At 50.5% G+C, this 19,855-nt stretch overlaps 1 protein-coding gene across 2 annotated transcripts in view; it reads left to right on the top strand.

Moving 5' to 3' along the window:
* The first annotated feature begins 11,686 nt into the window (after positions 1-11,686).
* Csrnp1 (cysteine and serine rich nuclear protein 1) overlaps positions 11,687-19,855 on the top strand; it is a 14,316-nt gene continuing 6,147 nt past the window's right edge. Inside the window, exons 1-2 of one of the 2 annotated variants that reach the window (XM_029542734.1) lie at positions 11,687-11,754; positions 19,037-19,281. In XM_029542734.1, coding sequence (XP_029398594.1) covers positions 19,077-19,281 — 205 coding nt within the window. In that variant the 5' untranslated portion in view covers positions 11,687-11,754; positions 19,037-19,076. Of the gene's footprint in view, positions 11,755-12,687; positions 12,783-19,036; positions 19,282-19,855 lie in introns of those variants that run through there. The other variant, XM_021207915.2, reaches the window with a different exon arrangement.

Genomic DNA, 19,855 nt, shown 5'->3' with positions numbered 1-19,855 from the left:
GAGGAGGAGGAGGAGGGGTCCAGCTAGTCTAGCAGAGACACAGTTCTAGGTTCAGTGGGATCTGTTTCAAAAGCTGAGGTGGAGGGGCTGGAGAAGGGTACATCAGTATACCCCGGAACACGCATATACAACACACAAGTAGACAAACAAACTTTTCAGTTAAATAGAGAATTTCCCAGTACTGTGCCTCACACATCCCAGGGATGTCCTCTACCTTCAGCTGCCTTCCCAGAACCCAGGGTAGATGTCAGGATTTCCTCTAACAGACAGGAAGCCAGACTTGGCATGATGGAGAGCATTCAAGGGAGTCAGCAGGGTCTGGGAGGGATGGGTCCCTCCACCCTGGGTCAATCTAGCCAGCGGCTTTAGGAGCAATGACCTTGGACATCTGGATTAAACCAGGTCCTGCTGTGTGCTCTGACCCATGAAGCCAACTTCCTCCCCCAACTGTATCTAGCCCGTTAGAAAAGCAATCTTCAGATCAAGTGTGGTGATGGCACGTGAATGCTTTTAATCCCAGCATTCAACAGGTAGAGATGGGTCGATCCCTGCGTTGGAGGCCAGCCTGGTCTACAGAGTGAATTCCAGGACAGCCAGGGCTACACAGAGAAACCCTGTCTCAGAAAAAAAAAGAAAATCACCAATCAATCAATCAATCAATCAGTTAGTCAATCAAAGAAAAGCTATCTTCATATTTTAGTATCTTCATTTTTTATATCTATTTATTGTGTGTGTGTGTGTATGTGCGCGCGCGCGAAATGTGAATTCGAAAATCAAAGAACCGGTTCTGCCCTTCACCTTGTGGATTACAGGGTTCAAACTCAGTCTTCAGGCTTGGCTCCAAGTTTCTTTCCCTGGTGATCCAACTTCTTGCTCTGACATCGCAGTATTTCCTAAGTGTTTTATCCGTCCTTTTAGTTTGTGTGGGTTGTTGTTGTTGTGTTATATGTCTAATATATATGAGGCTAGCCTTTAGGTCGCTATATAGTCTATCTAGCATAGGCTAGCCTTTAGGTCGCTATATAGTCTATATAGCAGAGGCTAGCCTTGGACTTCTGAACTGCTTACTTCTGCTTTTCCCACGTGCTAGGATTATAGGCCTCTACCACAATGTTTGGGGTGCTCTTAGTATTTCTTTAATTGAAAATCTCTTAGGGGTTTATTTTATATGTATGAGTATTTTGCCTGTGTATGTGTGTGTAGTGTCCAAGGAGGCTGCAAGATGGTGTTGGTCCACTTGGGACTGCAATTAGGGTTAGTTGTGGCTATCAACGTGGCTGCTGGGAATTGAACCTAAGTCCTCCATAAGAGTAGCGAGTGCACTTAACTGCTGAGCCTTCTCTCCATCCCTACTTTTAGTATTTTTTAATATTCCATATCAGAAAAATACATTTCAAAGCCAGGATGGGTGGCAGGTGCCTATAATCCCAGCATTTGGGAGGTAGAAACAGAAGGCTCAAGAGTTCAAGACCACCCTCAGCTATACAGTAAGTTTGAGGCCAGCCTGGGATATGTGAAGTTCTGTCTACATGAAACAAACATAAATATTGTCCATGAGGCTGAGGCTACCCTTGAACCCGGGATCCCCCTGTCCAAACTTCCCAAGTGCAGGAATTACATATTGGCTCCATTATAGCTGTTTCTGGTGACTCCAGGATAACTGGCACAAGGTATTTCTCCCTGCAGAACACAAACTCGTGCTTTCCAGTTACTTACCAGTCTGTAATCCCAGTTACTTAGGAGGCTGAAGAGAGAAAGTCATCAGTTTGAGGCCAGCCTGAGCAACTTAGTGACACCCTGTCTGAAATTTAAAAAATAAATAAATAAGAAGGGGTGGGGCTGGAGCTATGCTTCCCGGCTTGGAGTAGCTTGTGCACTCTTGCGGAGGACTGGAACTGGCTTGGTTCCCAGCATCCTCATCAGTTGGTTCGTCACCATCAGGTGGTTTGTCACCACCTGTAACACCAGCTTGAGCCCCAGCTTCAGGATGAGTAGACTCCCCTAGCCTGTTTGGACAAGTGTTCACACACACACATGTATGTATACATACCATATACACACTGAAAACAAAGACGTATATCTTAAAATATAAAAATAGAAAGGGGCCAGATTATAAATTAGTGATAGACTGCTTGCCTACCTCACAGGCCCTGAGAGTGATGACCTCAGTGTCGAGGAATTGTGATGGTTTGCATATGCTTGGCTCAGGGAGTGGCACTATTAGGAGGTGTGGCCCTGTTGGAGTAGGTGTGTCACTGTGGGTATGGGCTTTAAGACCCTCACCCTAGCTGCCTGGAAGTCAGTATTCTGCTAGAAGCCTTCAGATGAAGATATAGAACTCTCAGCTCCTTCAGCCCCACATCTGCCTGGATACTGCCATGTTCCCGCCTTGATGATAATGGACTGAACCTTTGAACCTGTAAACCAGCCCCAATTAAATGTTGTCCTTATAAGACTTGCCTAGCCCTGTCTCGAAAAACCAAAAAAAAAAAAAAAGAAAAAGAAAAAGAAAAAAGAAACAGTTTCTCTGTATAGCTCTGGCTGTCCTAGAATTTGATTTGTGAACTGATTTGTGGATCAGGCTGACCTTGACTCCTAGAGATCTGTCTGCCTCAGCCTCCTGAGTGCTGGGAGCAAAGTTATGTGTCACCATGCCCCGCAGGCCTTGAATCTTCTGGTTTAGCTAGCTAGGATTGTAATCCTGTGCTTACCAGTGTGTGTATGTGTGTGTGTGTGTGTATGTGTGTGTGTGTGTGTGTATGTGTGTGTATGTGTGTGTGTGTGTGTGTATGTGTGTGTGTGTGTGTGTGTGTGTGTGTGTGTATGTGTGTGTGTGAGGAGACAAAACTATCAAGGCTAGTGGGTACACTGAGTTGACTACTAGAGAAGGTAGCTCTATTTCACTAAGACAGTATCTGGAACACTGGAACATTCCTCAGAGAATGCTACCCTACCCACTGCAGGTGAAAAGCTACATTCAAGGCCACTTCCAGCCTGTCCTCTGGGTAAATTGAACTGAGTTCTGATGAACGGAAAGATTGCCCCAGGCTGAGTCAGCTGTTTGCAATGATAAGCTAGGCACACGAGAGACCCGTGACCCTTCAGGGCTTCGGTAAGGATTGCTTTGCAGACAGGTGTTTCATTCCAGACATCTCAGAAGTGTGAGATCAGTGATATTGTCATAGAAATCACTGTTTCTGTAGTAACTGTCCTGTGCTTGTGCGGCACCAGATTGGAGTTGTCCGGTTGGAGATGGAGCTCATACTCAGTAACAACAAGGCCACCCACAGTAATGCAACTTGCTAACATACACTCACACCACCCTCCGCCGGGCGTGGTGGCACACGCCTTTAATCCCAGCACTCAGGAGGCAGAGGCAGGCGGATTTCTGAGTTCGAGGCCAGCCTGGTCTACAGAGTGAGTTCCAGGACAGCCAGGGCTACACAGAGAAACCCTGTCTCGAAAAACAACAACAACAAAAAAAAAAAAACAAAAACGCTCACACCACCCTCACATCCCTGCTACCACTGTGGCATTCATCTTCATCTAATAGCTGTAACATGGTAGCATGACTTCAAACCTTGAAGATGTATGAAGGAGTAAAGACAGTCCTTGCCAGAACTGTGTGCGTATTTTTAATCTCAGCACGCAGGCGAAATGGGCAGGTGGACCTCCGTGAGTTTGAAGCCAGCCTGATCGCCTGATCGTTATAGTGAGTACCTGTGTCAAGAAGAGGAGTTGGGTCACAAGCATAGACATGAGCACCTGAACCTGGTGTTTGTTGGTTTTTTTGTTTTGCTTTGTTTTGTTTTTTGAGACAGGATCTCAAGTAGCCCAGGTTGATCTTGAACTCACTGTATAACTAAGAATGATTCAAGTTCCCGATCCTTACCTCCCAAGCGCTGGAATTATAGGTGTGTATCTTCTAGCACAGTTTTCTGTGGTGCTTGAGGGTTGGGAGAAGGGGATTTGTGCACGTGTAGTGAGCATTGAAACTGAGCTATATCCCCAGCCCTGTGTTGTGAAATCTTGTGAAATGGTATGAATCCCACTGGGGCCCTGTTAGCAGTTAGAAAACCAAGTTAGTTTGTTCCCAGGATGTGGGTAAACTTAAGTCGAGTGTGTATTCATGAGTTTTTTTTTTTCAAAGTGAGAGAGAATAAAGCCGTTGAAGCCTCATTGAAACTGTCCAACATGCATTGGAAACCGCAGTTCATTCGGGTGGGGCTTATATACACGGAGCCATGGGTTGCTGAGAGACATCATGACCAGAGAAAAAGCACGACAAGCTCTCGGTGAAATTAGTTGATCAAACAACCTGATTGGATGACACATAGAATCAGTGGCACACGCCACAATCATGCCCCCAGAGAGTGCCAGCAGATAAGAGGCTGCACTGTCAAATAAAACATGGGAAACAGCCTCGAACTGTGTCAGGGGGAATTCTCCCCATCCCTTCTTACTTGATAACGGACCCTTCATTTTGATACATTCTCCAGGCTCAGGCAAAAGTAAGTAAATAAGTAAATAAAGTGGCTTAAATCAATTATGAGCATTCCATTTCTCACTTTGCGAATTTCCCTTGCTGCTGGAGAAGATGAACTCCTGGCCAGTGAAACAGGATGGGGTATCTGCTGAGGGTCCTCTTGTGGTAATTTTTCATTTTCATTTTTTTTTTCAAAAGAGTGTGTCATGTAAACTGGGCAGTGGTGGTGCACAGCTTTAATCCCAGCACTTGGGATGCAGGCATAGGCAGATCTATGAGTGGGAATCCAGTCTTCTCTTTATTCTCTGTATAAAAGCTATACAGAGAAACTTTATCTCAGGAGAAGAGGGGAAGAGGAGGGGGAGAGGAGGGGAGGGGGAAGAAGGGAAAGGAGAGAGGAAGGAGAGGGGAAGGGGGAGAGAGAAAAGAAGAAAAGGAAGACAGAATAAAGAAAAGAACAGAAGAAAAAGAAGACATTGGCTCATGTAACCCAGGCTGGGCTTCACTTTACTGTGTAGGTAGGAGTGACTTTTACCTTAGACTACAACATACCTTCCCCTTCAAAATGCAGGTGCTGAAATTACAGGTGTGTGTTAAGTATCAAACCCAGGGCTTGGTTCATGCTAACATATAGGTTGTTTCTTTCTTTTTTTTTTTTTTTTTTTTTTTGGCTTTTTCGAGACAGGGTTTCTCTGTGTAGCCCTGGCTGTCCTGGAACTCACTTTGTAGACCAGGCTGGCCTCGAACTCAGAAATCCGCCTACCTCTGCCTCCCAAGTGCTGGGATTAAAGGTGTGCGCCACCACGCCCGGCTATAGGTTGTTTCTTAATAAATACAGTATAAGCCGGGCGTGGTGGCGCACACCTTTAATCCCAGCACTTGGGAGGCAGAGGCAGGCGGATTTCTGAGTTCGAGGCCAGCCTGGTCTACAAAGTGAGTTCCAGGACAGCCAAGGCTATACAGAGAAACCCTGTCTCGAAAAACCAAAAAAAAGGAAAAAAAAACAAACAGTATATGGGTTCCTTCACCTTGTCCTCTCACCTTACACACACACACACACACACACACACACACACACACACACACAGCAAACAGGAGGAAATGTACTCGACGACATTGTTCCATTCATTTCTGGATTCCTTTTCAAGGTTAGCGATGGGGCTCAGTGGGTAAAATACTTGCCACTCAAGCAATGAGGATCTGAGTTCAGATCTCAACATCTGAGTAAAATCTAGACTTGGAGGGATGTATCTGTAATTTCAGCCCTAGGTGGGGTGGGGATGGAGCTTGTGAGGACCCAGACAGATCTCCAGTTAGCAAGTCTAGCCAAAACTATGAGTCCGTTCAGTCAGGGACCCTGTCTTGAAAAATAAGATGGATAACAATATACTTTGTTGCTACTGACTATTCCTCTGTTTACTAGAGGACCTTACCCAACATGGGTCTGAAATGTGCATGCCCACAAGAGTGAGCACGCACACGTACACAGCACACACACAAAGAGTCACGCTGTGGGTCTTGACACCCACTTTTAGTCCCAACACTCAGGACGCAGAGGCAGGCTGATCACTGAGTTCAAGCCCAGCTTGGTCTACACAGTGAGTTCCAGGGCAGCCAGAGCTACATTATCAAATCCTGTCCAGAAAACGAAATCAAACTAAAACAAAACAAAACAAAACCCCAGGAAAATAGTAGAGTCACACTCTAGTTTCCAGGTGGCTTCTGCCATAAGTGCCCCCAGCAGGGAATAGGCATAGGAGGAAGAGAGCCGGGGTTCCTTCCTGTCAGTCACTACAGATTATACAGCCCCTGCCAGGAGAACTCTATGGAGTCTCTCTCTTCCTTCTGGTGAAGCCCCTGGTCTCCTCCTCCTCTTTCTCTGAGACCAGTCAGTGACACCAGGTCTGGCTCTTCCGGGATTTTGTCCCCTGGGGAGCTCCGGAACGTGCACTTTTGTAAACAAGCCTTCTTTATAACCATCCTAAGGCTTTATAACCATCTTAAGGCTTTTATTTTTTATTTATTTATTTATTTTTTGGCATACTAACTAGTCTAACTCTAGTTCACAGATTTAGAACAAAACAAAACCCTGAATGTCAATGCACATTCTCCTTTCTTTTTTCTTTCTTTCTTTTTTTTTTTTTCTTTTCTTTTTTCTTTTGGTTTTTCGAGACAGGGTTTCTCTGTATAGCCCTGGCTGTCCTGGAATTCACTCTGTAGACAAGGCTGGCCTCAAACTCAGAAATCCACCTGTCTCTGCCTCCCGAGTGCTGGGATTAAAGGTGTGCACCACCAGGCTCACCCAGCTCACATTCTTTCTTAACAGCCATCCGCCATCAGGTGACAGCCTGGCTCCTCGTTCTTTGGAATGTACAGCAAAGAAAGCCAGTGGGCTCCATTCATGGCCTCTGGGTAGTTTTAGAGCTCTTTGTGAAGAAGTGGAAGGTGTCTGCTGAGAGAGAGAGAGACTCCCAGGAGGGTGTGTTGTCATCTCTTGCTTTTGGTCATCCTGAGAACCACACACTTACAAGTCAAGTGTTCTACTACCATCATTTAAACCCCATCATTTTTGCATTTTTGTATATATATATATTATATATATATGTAATCTCACTGACCTGGAACTCAAGAGTCCACCTGCCTCTGCCTTCCCAGTGCTGGAATTAAAGGTGTGCACCATCATGCCCTGTCTGTACTTTTAATTTTTGAGACAAGATCTCACTCACTCAATAAGCTCCCCAAACTGGCATTGAACTTTTGATCCTCCTGCCTCAGCAGCGCTAAGGACACCTGTTGTGTGGAGGATTTTGTTTTGGATTTTGGTGGTGGTGTACAACCCAGGCCGTGTCAGACAAGTGTTCTCCAACCAAGTCACACCCCCGGCCCATAGAATGGAAGTTACAGGACAGCTGTGAGCCACTCCAGAGCCATCTTGCCTGCCCACATTTTATTTTTTACTTGACTGGTGCTTATGTTGCAGCTTCAGCTTGGTGCTTCCTGATGCCCTTCAGTTTGTTCTTTTCACCTGAGATGTTTAGGAAACAATGTATCCTCATGTGTGGAACAGAGTAGGGCATCCCTTCCTCTATCAGCCAGTGTAAGCAGCTTTTGGTTGTGAGGATGTTTACCCTCTTTATATTTGCTGTATAATTGACACATTAACCTTAGTTGTCATCTTATCTTCTGTTCTGCCTCTAGTTGTTACAATGCTACCACCACTTTGTTTTCAGGTGTCTGGTTTTTATTTACTGTGATAAGCATGTATGTGCACATACATATATTTTGTTCAGTGATTTGGAGGGAGGTTTAGAATCTTCCCCTTCACCCACCCTGTTTTTTTTTTTTTTTTTTTTGNTTTGTGTGTGTGTGTGTGTGTGTGTGTGTGTGGTGACGTGGGGGGTTCAAGACAGGGTTTCTCTGTATAGCCCTGGCTGTTCTGGAACTTACTCTGTAGACCAGGTTGGCCTCAAACTCAGAAATCCACCTGCCTCTGCCTCTCGAGTGCTGGGATTAAAGGAGTTGTTTTTAATGTAGCTATTTCTGCTAAAAGAAGAAAGGAAGAGCTGGATTCTCCAAGGCTGAAGTTTGGCATCAAAGTTTTGTCTTCAAAATCTCCGTGTCCCTTCCCTCAACAGGAAAGATGGTAATAACCTCTCCTTGAGGCCAAAGATCCACAGAGATCCAGATACTGAACCAGAGGGCAGGATGAATAGTTACCATCACTTGTTACTCAATCACCATGAGATGGATCCCGGGACCCATGCAATAAGCCAGGCATCTCACACAACACAACACCACAGCCTCAAGACGGTCAGAGTCAGGAGTGCTGGTAACTCGCCAGCTTCCAGCCTAGGCTTGAAAGTGTGAGCCCTGGCTTCAAGGAGAGGCCTCTGCCTCAGAGAAATAGATGGAGACAGAGGGGAGGACCCAACACTTTATTGTGGTGTGCACAAGTGTGTTCCTTCATATACAGTTTTTATATACTCAGAGACACATATGTGCACATATATAACCGATAAACACATAAACAATGTACATAAGAATTCCGTTTATTTAAAGCACATCTTAAACTAGTAGTGAAAACAAATACCCTTAATGGAACATCTATATCAATATCTCTCCCCCAGCTTGTCCTCAGATCTCAGGGAACAGTGCAGAAATGGGGGTAGACACGATGCAGAAGCCAGAGGATATAGAAAAGAGTTTGATGCTCTCTCAGATGTGAGCTGTTACACTGAACTTAAGCAGCTGTAGTTATTTGCGCTAGATCAGGCCAATCAAAAACCCGGGGATTTAGACAACTCTGCTCCTTTCTGAGCTGCTTTTGGCCTTTGATGGCCTCAGCTGGAGAGGAAGAGTCAGTTTCATAGAGGTGTGGCCGCTGGTAGATTGCTAGCGATCCTGGGGAGGCCTCACACCTATTTGCATACTGGCCGAACTAACTGGACTCAGCCGGTTTTTTTGTTTTGTTTTGTTTTGTTTTGTTTTGTTTTGTTTTGTTTTGTTTTTAAGAATATCTTGAGCCAGGCGTTGTGGCTCACGCCTTTAATCCCAGCACTTGGGAGTCAGAGGCAGGCAAATTTCTGAGTTCGAGGCTAGCCTGGTCTACAGAGAGACCAAGGAGATAGGACTGTGCACCCCCCTTTCTCAACTGAGGCTCAGAGGCACTAGGGTCTCCCCAGCTACTTCTCTTTACAAAGTATACCCACAGGGGTACAAGAGAAGACCCTTGCCATGAACAGAGCTGGGCTGTCACAGATCACACAGATCCTGCTCCTGCAGAGACCACACCTTACATTTTACCTAGACCTTCACTAGCCTCAAACTCAGAGACCTCCCCGCTTAACTCAGACTTCTTACCTGTAAAGTCTATAACAGTAAGGGTTGTTGGATCTCCTTAACCTTAACTGGCTTCCCCAGCTTGTAGTGGCTGCTGTTCCTAGGGGTTATTTCACCCTAAATGCCTCTCAGTGCATTCAAAATATTACTAACATCAGGCAGTGGTGGTGCACACCTTTAATCCCAGCACTTGGAGACAGAAGCAGGCAGATTCCGGAGTTTGAAGCCAGCCTGGTCTATAGATCGAGTTCCAGGATAATTAGGGTTACATTGAAAAACTCTGTCCACCCCCAATAAAAACCCTCAAAACTTGTAATAATTTTAATTTTCCTAAATAAATGGATGGATGAGTGGTCCTTAGTAGTTACAGTTCTCCAAGTATTCAGAAATTCCCTGAGGATTGAGACTATGGGGGTGTTTTGAGAGAGCGAGCGCATGTGTGCCGTATCTACAGATGAGTACTCCACACCCAACTCTGCCTGCCTTGGATCAGACACTTCCCCACCAACAGGAAGAGTTCAGATGAGATCCCTGAGGGAGATGTTTCCCATCACCAGCAACATCTGGGCAACATCTGGTGAGCCATCCCAGGACAGGGAGATGCTTTTCTGCAGAAATACATCACTTATTTGATTATATTTTTTCCCTTTAATCTCCTTCTCCTCCTGCTTGCCAGGCTCCCTCGCCCATCAGGTTCCCCTCTCTCAGCCCCCAGTACAGTCCTTGCCAAGCCCCTGCCCTGGTTTTCAGCCTTGTCTGGTTTCCTGGATACAGAGCCTAGCAGGATGGAAACCTAGGTAGCTCCAGAGAACCTCGTTAACTCTGGAGTCCAGCCCTGCCCAGCTCCCTCATCAGCATCTTGCAGAATAGGAGGCAAAGAATGTTGCAGCTGGCTGGGCTCGCTGGTCCAATGCTCCCATTTTATGCACTGGAAGCAGGAGCTGGAAAAACTTTGCTGTAGGCCTCCTCTGAGCCCTGCCTGCTTCTGGGCTGGAGACGTACCTCAGTCTCTAGTGCTTGCCTAACATCCACAAAGCCCTGGGTTCTAGCCACAGCACTATATAAAATCTACACTGTGGCCGGGCGTGGTGGCGCATGCCTTTAATCCCAGCACTTGGGAGGCAGAGGCAGGCGGATTTGAGTTCGAGGCCAGCCTGGTCTACAGAGTGAGTTCCAGGACAGCCAGGGCTACACAGAGAAACCCTGTCTCAAAAAAAAAAAAAAAAATCTACACTGTGATACCTACCTGAAATCCCAGCACTCAGGAGGTGAAGGCCAGAGACCCAGGAAACCCAAAGCCATCCCTAGCTGCACAGTGAGCTGAAGGCCAGCCGGGGTACATGAGACCCGGTCCCCAGAACCCCTCTGCTGGTGAAGGAGGAAGAGTGGTGGTGCCAAGATTGTTGGTCATCAAGAACTGTAAATCTGCAGGCACAGGAAGAGGAGACTGAATCTGGCGGTGGGGAAATGTGCATCAGTCTATTTCAGGGCCTGGAGGGACAGCCCTGAAATCTTGTCACCTCTATAGACTGATGCGCAGTTCTCTGGTGTGTGTTTTGTTGTTGTTAGGTTTTTGTTGTTGTTGGTTTGGGTCTTTTTGTTGTTGTTGTTGTTTTGCTTTTGTTTTTTTGAGATACATAGCTCTGGCTTTCTTGGAAGTCACTATGTAGACCTGGCTGACCTTGAACTCACAGAGATCCATCCCTCTGCCTCTGCCTCTTGAGTGCTGGGATTAAAGGTATGCAACATCATGCCAGATCTTGTTTTGTTTTGGAGTTTCTCTGTGTAGCCCTGGCCGTCCTGGAACCTGCTCTGTAGACCAGGCTGCCCCAAACTCAGGTTCCCCAGCCTCTGCCTCCTGAATGCTGGAGCTAAAGGCCTGCACCACCACAGATCGGCCATGTTTTGTTCTCAAAAAGGGGGTTGAACATAGGGCTTTCCACATGCCAAGCAAGTGCCCCACCATTGAGCTACATGCATCTTCAGCTAGCCCTGTAGACTACTTCCTGAGCAGACTCAGCCACCCAGCAGCTTCTGTGTACCAAAGCTGTGTGTTGAGGATCTTGTCTGGCCTCCAGACCCCAGATTACCACAGATAAAGGGCAGGCTGACTCCCCCACCCCCACTCTGCTTGTCCAGTGTACACATGTACATCCTGGACTGAAGACCGAAGAAAGGGCCCGTCGTCCTCACCTTCGGTGCCATTTAGGCAGGACAGAAGGTCACCTCCCTACTGCACCCGGGGGAGGGGAGAATGGAATCCTGAGGGTTGGACTAGCCACTGACAGCATTCATCCAGGACAGTCAGAAGAACCCAGAATGCAGCGGGAGCGGGGCTGGGAGGGGGAGGGTCGAGCTTCCACGAAGGCTTCCAGGAGGAGGAGGCAGTACTTGCTGAGCCATCCTAGGCGTTGTTGGGATTCCCTCAGGTGAGCAGAGAGAGGGGGAAACGATCCAAGCGGTGCAGTCAGAACGGGAGAGAAAAGTGCTCTAGGTAATGGGTCGAACTGGCCCTGCCGTGGGCTGCCGAGGACTCGGGTGGGCTCCCGAGAGAGAAGTTGACTGCTAGAACACACTTTCTTCTGCCTAGTAGTACAGGGAGTTGGCTGCGAGCCTAGGGAAGGTCTTGGCGGGAGCAGAGGAGGCAGCAGGCCGCTGTAAGTAGCCAGGGTCCGGACTAGGAGAAACCAGATTCTTTTTTTTTTTTTTTTAAAGAAAAAAAAAGGAGAGATGGGGGTGGGGAAGCTGGTTCCAGCAATCTCTACTTTAGGTATTGTTCGGGAGTAAGGGCTCTGGCCCGAGGGCAGAGGTGAAGGCCAGGCCCTAGGGTGACCTTTTCTTCTCGCCTCATTCCTGGCTGGTCTCCAGTCTGGGCTAACTTTCTGCGGTATCTGGGAAAGAGAGGTAGGGTGAGAGAGCCGGGAAAGGGTCCTCAGATTGAATTGATAATAATCTGCCCTGGGCGGGTGGAGGCAGGGGAGGAGCTTCCATCGCTAGCAGCCTCAGTCTACCCAGTCTGCAGCTCGGGACTGCTCGGCGTGGAGAGGCGGGCATCTCTAGGACCCGGCTCTGAACGAAGCTCGGCTCCGCGATCGTAGGAGCCGAGCACGGAGCAGCGGCGCCGCGGCCGGGTCACAGTCCGCGGGGAGGCTCGAGGCGGGGGAGGGGGCGGGGCCTCCGGGGCGGGGCCGAAGGCTGCGGGCTGCGGGGCGGCCTGGCGGGAGGCCCGGCGTGCGTCAGCGCCGTGAGCCCCGGAGTTTTCCACTGACGAGGAGGGCGGAGTCGCGGGCGGGGCCGGGGCTGAGCCAGTCTCTCCCGCCGCCGCCGGACGCGCAGACCTGGGCCGGCTGCACCGACGGCCGCCCGGCGGAGCGCACTGCGGGTCGCTGCGCGCGCTGCGACCCTGGGGCCGGCACACGAGTGGCTTCGGTGAACTGGGAGAGCGCTGCTAGCTTAGGTGAGTGCCAGGGATCCTGAACGCGGCGGGCTGGGAATTGGGGCAGGGGGCGTCTCGGGTGAGTGGCGCTGCTGTCACTCCAGCTCCCCGCTGGTCTCCCTTGGGTCCTCCGGAGGGGACGCCGGGATCCGGCCTCCCAGCCCGGCTGAAGATCTCGCGCCCGGGGTGGGAGCCCACGGCTGGGAGGTGGCGGGGTGGGGGCAGGCTTCCCCTCCCCCGCCTCGCTGTGGTTACCCTAGATGTCCAGGCGCCCCAAAGCCGGGCGCAGGTGGCAGTGGGACGGGGCGCGCGTGCCCGCGGGTGAGTTTCCTTTTGACCTAGTTGCCTGAGAACTTTTCAGAAGTTACTCGCGTGGCCGGGGCAGGTGACATTGGTCGTCTTCCTCCTCGGGCTCCCTAGGGGGAGGGTGCCGGAGCTGCGGCGTGTGCCGGGCGCCCCCGGCAGGCGGGGGTCAGGGAGGGTTTGGAGGGATGAGTGAGGAATGAGTGAGGCTTGGTGAGTCACGGACCCCGGGAGGGAGGGAGGGGGAGAAGGATTGTGTCGTATGTTCACCTGTCACCGTCACACTCAGAGGCCACTGCCGTGAGTCACGGGGTGCAGCTACACCGACCACCCGCGGGCACACGTAGGCTCTCTCCCATGCACCTCTACTCCCTCTTCTGCACGCATTTACTCTCCTTCCTCAGTTTCCCCTTCCCGGAGGTCCTTTCGCCTTCATGTACTGTGTAGAAAAGCCTACACCACAGCAACGGCCACACAGTCACTCGGGTTGCCTAGACAGTCACTCCCAGATGTAGCCCACCTACCTGACAACAGAGAATCCCCTCCTCTCTACCCACCCAACACCTCCGGACCGAAGGCTCAGCCTTCTGCAGAGAGTAAGTCAATACTCCCTGCCCCCAAATCTTTGACAGCCCCGCCCACATCTCCCTGGCTGTCACCAAATCCACCCCCTTTTCTCCTTTGCGCTTGTCCTGTCAGTTCACCCGGCCCTACCCTGTGTGTCCTACGGGTCACACCTTCTCTGGCTCAGGCGCTGAGCCATCTTTCAACCATGCAAATCTAGAATTGTCAGTCCTTACTTACACACTTGGGTGGCTTCCTGTGCCCTCGGGCTAGCACAGGCCCTCTTAGTTGCGTGGCCACCAGAAGGCGCGCTGGCTGTCCTTGCTCCAGCCCCTGTACCATGCAGTGTGACCCCCTATCTGGAACTCTGCCAATGTCCCTCCTTCAGAGGAGCCTGCCTAGTCCCCAGTTCTACCCTTCTTGCCTATCTCCTGTATAACTCCGACTTGAGAGGTGTTTACCTGTGTGCCCAATGTCTGCCATAGTGTTTGGCCTTTTGGAAGCTTAGCCAGGATTTGATTGATGAATGAATGAATGAATGAATGTGGAAAACTGGCTTAAGGTGGAGGAAGGGGTGACTGTCAAGTGCAGTTTTCCCTGGGTAGAACTAAGTATTTCATACAGCCAGCAAACATTTGGCATTTACCCAGGGCAGGGCCCTGGAGGCTGAATCGAAGGAACTGTCCCCTCCCCCCATCACTTTCGGAGGCGCGGGTGGGGGAGGGGTACGTCAGTGCTTCCTGTCTGCTGTGTCTTGAACTGCCCAGCACTTTGTCTCCGTGAGGTCCAGAACTGCTTGGAGGTGATTTTCTGCATCCCAGGAAGCCCTTCAGGAGGGTCTGGGGTCCTGTGACCCTAGGTGTTGGAGGTGGGGGCATGACTGATCAAGACCTGGGGTTCTGAGGTCAAAGGACACATTCTTGAGATTCCTGGAAAGGGGATCGAGGCAACCAGGGGGGCTGGGGACTGTAGCACACTGGCGGGCTGAGGCTTCCCATAGCCGCCCCTTGTGCCTGGGTGGAATAGGAATAGCCTTCGCTGGTTAAATGTATTAGATAGCTGTGGTCACTAGACTGGGGTGACATTCCATTCTCTGGGCTGTCAGCGCCTGTGTGTGGTGGCAGGAAGGGGGCGGCCCCAGATTCTACTACCATCCCGGAAGGAGCCCCGTTCTCTTTGATTCCGGGGCCTGCCTCTGGGGCTCCTCAGGGGGTGTGGTGTTTCTGTCTGAGCCAGCTCCTGGGAATGGCTTTTCCTTCCTCCAGGACCCTAGGACAGGACTGTGTTCACCCTGGGAACAGGATCTTGATTCCTGAGTAGCTGCTGCAGCCCTACCCCCACCCCCTGACTCACTGTCTGGCACTTTTCTTGGGCTCTTCAGCTATCTTTCATTCCGTTTTCTGACTTGGCCTCCTCTGCTGTGCAGTCTTTCTGTCTCTGCCTTCTTTCAGCCTCTGGATCCCAGGTGGCACCCCTCCCTCCCTCCCCTCCCTCTCCTCAGACCCAGCCAGGGCTCCAGCACTCAGCCTGAAACAGCCTGGCCTTTCCAGAACTCTGCCTGCAGCTTTGAATGTTAACGCTCTTCAGCCTTAGTTCTTATCTTGGGTACACTCCACTGTGGATCTCTGTCCAGTCCACACCTACCCCCCTGACATCTGTTTACTCTTGGGAACCCGGAGCCTCTGAGATGCCACCTCACACTTGCATTCATGGGAGCATGTCCCCTTCCCCTCCCCACCCTGTCCTCAAGGCCACCTTTGACCACTGTTCTTGGCGCAGCCAGCTCTGACCCTGGCTGGGGGATGGGCATGTCTCCTCCTTAGATTAGCTTTCAGGGCCAGGAAAACTAAGACCCCTGGGCTAAAGCACTGTCTGTGCCACAGTTCTGCCTGCCCACTCTCCTGGGCCTCTCTCCCAGGCTTATGGCTATGCAGAAGTAGCCTATCGCCAAGCCTTGTATGAGGAGAGGCCCGGTACACTGTGGTCACTTATAACTCCTAAAGAGTTGACCCAGGGTTTCAGTGCTTGCCAGACAGCTGACCTATGTCCCTGGCACATATCTGTGAGGCAAATGTCTGTCATCCCAGCACGTGGGAGGTGAACGAACACTGGAGGATCAGGATGGAGGCCATCAAGGGCTACACAGACTCTCTCAATCAAGATCTATTAATTCCTAAAGCACTTGCCTCCAAGGTCATGACATCGGAGGTTAATCTTTGATTTGGGACTATTTTTTTATGGAAAGTGTTCTGTCCATAGCAGTACCCCAAAAAGGCAGAAGTGTGTGTGTGTGGGGGGGGGTGATGTCCTTTTGGAAATAACTTTTTGGAGAAGGGTTTTCTCTGTAAATCAGGTTGGCTTAAACTCCAGGCAATTCTCTTGCCTCATTTGAGATTGGATAAACATGAGCTTTGATACTCAACTCAGAAATGACTTCAGGAAGGGTGTAAGTCTAGATGAGTTGTTCCAGGGAGCATAGCAGGGACATGGCCTTGTGGGGAACTGCAAACCGTGGTGCTCAGTATGGGGACTGTAAACAGTGGTGTTCAGCATGGGGATTGCAAACAGTGGTGCTTAGCATGGGGACTGTGCAAACAGTGGTGCTCAGCATGGGGACTGTAAACAGTAGTGCTCAGCATGGGGACTGTGCAAACAGTGGCGCTCAGCATGGTGTTTTCTTTCTGTCATTTGGCTGTGGGGTATAGGGTGGCTCAGAAGAGACTAGATGGTAGGTAGCAGGTGGGGGCAGACACAGAACAGGTGATAAGCTCGGTGTGTGTGCCGTGTGTGTGTGTGTGTGTGTGTGTGTGTGTGTGTGTGTGTGTGCCGAGAAGCCACCTCAGGGCTTTGCAGGAGCCCTTCAGGGTGCTCCACCATCAGGTGACCTACATAGAACAGGAATACAGTATAGGAATGTCACTCCTGCAGTGGAGGAATTGTGAAGCATTTAACACCTCTGCAGACCTACCCAGGCCAACCTCTAACCATCATCCCCCCCCCCCGAAATCCCCTTAAACTGTCCCCTGGTCTCACACACACCCTCCTGAAAGACTGTCCCGTCCTCTAGCCTGGCTGTGGAGAAGGCAGGTACAGTGCCCTCTAATTGGTTTTCCCCTTTGTCAATCTCCATTTGCATTTTCTGTCGAGTAAGTTCCTGTGTCTCCACTCAGAAGTCCTCGGGCTTACTATTATTTGCACACTCACTGAGCACACGATTCACTGACAGAGGGCTTGACATGAGTCGATTCCTGTATTCTGCCCAGCCATGTGAGGTTCTAATGTGTATTTCCTTTGAGACGATGTCTCCCATAGCTGAGGCTGATCTTGAACTCTTGATTCTCCTGTACCTCCCGAGTACTAGGATAGATATCAAGTGTGCACCACCCTGACTGGCCTTCTGGGGCCTTCAGACAATTGGAGACAGTGATGTTGAGGGACCTGCCCAGGATCACCCAGCCAATAGCCAAGGCAAGGTCCAAATCAGGCAGCTGATTTTGGCCTCTGGAATATCTCCCAAGTGTGTGCCTAGCCCGTAGGTGAACTTCCAGGACTGCGGCTGCCTGGGTGTGGGTGCAAGAAGAGGGGAGGGAGAAGCTGAGGGTGGCTGCAGGCTGCAGGTTTCTGGCTTGAGCAACTGGGTGGGTGGCAGCAGTTACTAAGACAGGGAACACAGGAAGAGGAACAGATGGCGTGGGGAGGGAACAGAGAGGTTCAATTTGGGGCCTGTGAAATTGTGTATTTCCAGGATAAGTGGGTCCTTGCTTGGTTTGGGGGTCTCGGACTTGTGCCTTTTGTCTCACAGGAAACAACTGGAATTAGAGAGGGAGGTAGTTTTTTCCTCCCTTCTCCCCCCATGCATTAGGCTGTGGTGGTCGCAGGATGTTTAGGGGCTACCTGTCAACCTGTGTGTATGAGTGTGTCTGTGGTAAGGATGCGTGTGCACTTGTGTATGATGCCTGGCTCACGACCAAACACCCTCATCTCCTGGGAGAGTCTACAGGTTAACTGGTCTGTTTGTGCTTGTGGTTTGACTCTGGGAAGCTGGGTAACCTAGCCCGAGAAACTGCCCCGGAAACACCTGCGTGTCCTCTGTCCCCGGGCCTGGGGTGAGGGCTTGACCTGACAGTAAGATTTTCTTAAGTCTCTCCCATGCCTGCCTGGAGGAGATGGTTGTCCTCCCTTGAGTACTTTTTTATCCAGTGAGTTGACAGCTGGTGCCCTCGGATTTAGGGACCTGCTGGTATAGGCTAGGAGAAGGGACCACAGGACACCTTGGTGAAGGAGACCCAGACAGCTTTCAGCTTAGTTTTCCTGCCTCTTTCACTTCCTGTCATGGTGGTGGGGGAGGAGTCCCCAGCTGTGGGCATTCAACCCTGAAGGAGTGAGTACCACAGACTCAAGACAGCCACACAGCAGGTAGCTGCACTCAGCCACCATCCTTGAACCCTAGATCCTGGAAGGACTGTCACTTGTCTGAGTACTGGGGGTCAGGGAAAGAGCTTTAACCCCTCCAGCCTGACTGGTGAGTGATTGCATCCTACCAGGGTCCAGAGAAGCTACAAAGGAGCAAGGGAACGGGAGAGCAGGTTTCCTGGTCAGTTTCACTCTTAGAGGTTTGTTTGTTTTAAGGAGATTTAACCATAGGGGTGAGCGGTTGAAGGTGAATTGAAGATCAAAGTGAAGTCTCCTGCCACAGTCCAGCCTAGAGCAGGGGACTTTTCTCCTGTGGCATGGGGGTTTCTGAGGGAAAATCTAAGCTCCATCCCAGGGAGGGGAGGGGCTTGGGAAAGTGCTTCTGCTGGGAATCCAGCCAACATCAAAACCAGTGCCCATTCTCAGAGCTCCTGTTCAGCCTGGCCCAGGAGCTGACCTGAAGCTGTCAGTGGGCAAGGCGGTGGGCCTGTGTGGTGGGAGAGGAGTGCCGCCCTTGGGGGGTGGGGGGGGGGAGCTCTGGAGATTGCGGAAGACCCCGCATAGGCAAGTGCACAAAGACCCGAGTGCCTGTGAGTCAGCCTCCAGGATTCCTGTGACGATGAGCCAGGCTAGTTCTGTCAGTCCATCTGTTGGTCTGTCTGCCTGCCGGCCCGTGTGTGTCTGGTGTATGTATGTGCATGTGTATAGGTGCGTGCGTGTATGAATGTGTAGGTGGCAATGGGAAGGTACCTGGCTGTTTTCCAGAGAAGGCTTGTTATCAGCGGCCAGGTCTCGGGAGGCCAAAGTCTCCGGGATTTGGATTTGCGTGTTAAGACTCATTTGAGGGAAGAGGTACTGTGTTGTTTGGGACTGGGGACCCTATTGGGCTGGAGGGCTCAGAGTCTGGGAGACACTGTGGAAGGTAAGCAGGGGATAGGGGAAACATGGCTAGGCGGGGAGCCTATCACTTAACAGTTCCATTATCTTCATCCCAGGCCGTCTGCCCTCCGCTGTTGGAACCCCCTACATCCCACCATGACTGGGCTACTGAAGAGGAAGTTCGACCAGCTGGAAGAGGACGACTCCAACTCCTCCTCGTTCTCTGGCCGGCTATCTCGGCTATCTCGCTCCTCTTTCCCCGCCTCTTCTGCCTCCCCTGTCTGGAACTCTGATGTGGAGGGACCGGGTGGTCAGGCACCCCAGCCTGATCAGGACTCCTCTGGCCACCAGAGTTTCACTCGTGAGTCTCCCATTCTGGGTGCCCCCAGCCCTCCCCCTTCTTCCTTCCCTAAAACTGAAATTGGCCTTTTCGGCCTCAGTAGCCCCCTCAGGGTGCCTCCTTCTGTGAAGTCGTGTGACTGCTCCACTCTGCAGAGACACCTTGACTTCCTGTTGACCGTGGGGGTTGTGCTGTTGGAGACGGAGACCTTGCTTGAGTGGCTGTGGCTCCGGGGCCTTTCTGAGGGGTGCTGTGGCTGTTTTCCCCGGCACACCCTACCCCTTCCCGGAACATCACTGGGGCTCATCCCTCTTCTTACACCCCATGCACTAGAGCACTTCCCTCTCCCCAGAATTTTAGCTTCTTTCTGAATGTCCCCAAAAGGGTTTTCCCAGAATAGTTCTCTTCTTCCTTTTTTTTTTTTTTTTTTTTTTTTTTTTTTGTTTTTTGACAACATACCCCGGTCTAATCTAGGTTGTCTTCCATAGATGTGGCATCCCCCTCCCAAGTACAGGGATTATGGATGCGCTCCACTGTGGCTAACTTCCTGGTTATCTTTCTTTTTTTATTTTTTAAAGACTTATTTATTTTATAA

The sequence above is a fragment of the Mus pahari genome, chromosome 10 (assembly GCF_900095145.1).
Source record: "Mus pahari chromosome 10, PAHARI_EIJ_v1.1, whole genome shotgun sequence".
In the NCBI taxonomy this organism is placed as follows: domain Eukaryota; kingdom Metazoa; phylum Chordata; class Mammalia; order Rodentia; family Muridae; genus Mus; species Mus pahari.
The sequence above is the reverse complement of the archived record's forward strand: the minus strand, read 5'-3'. Positions and strand labels throughout refer to the sequence as shown.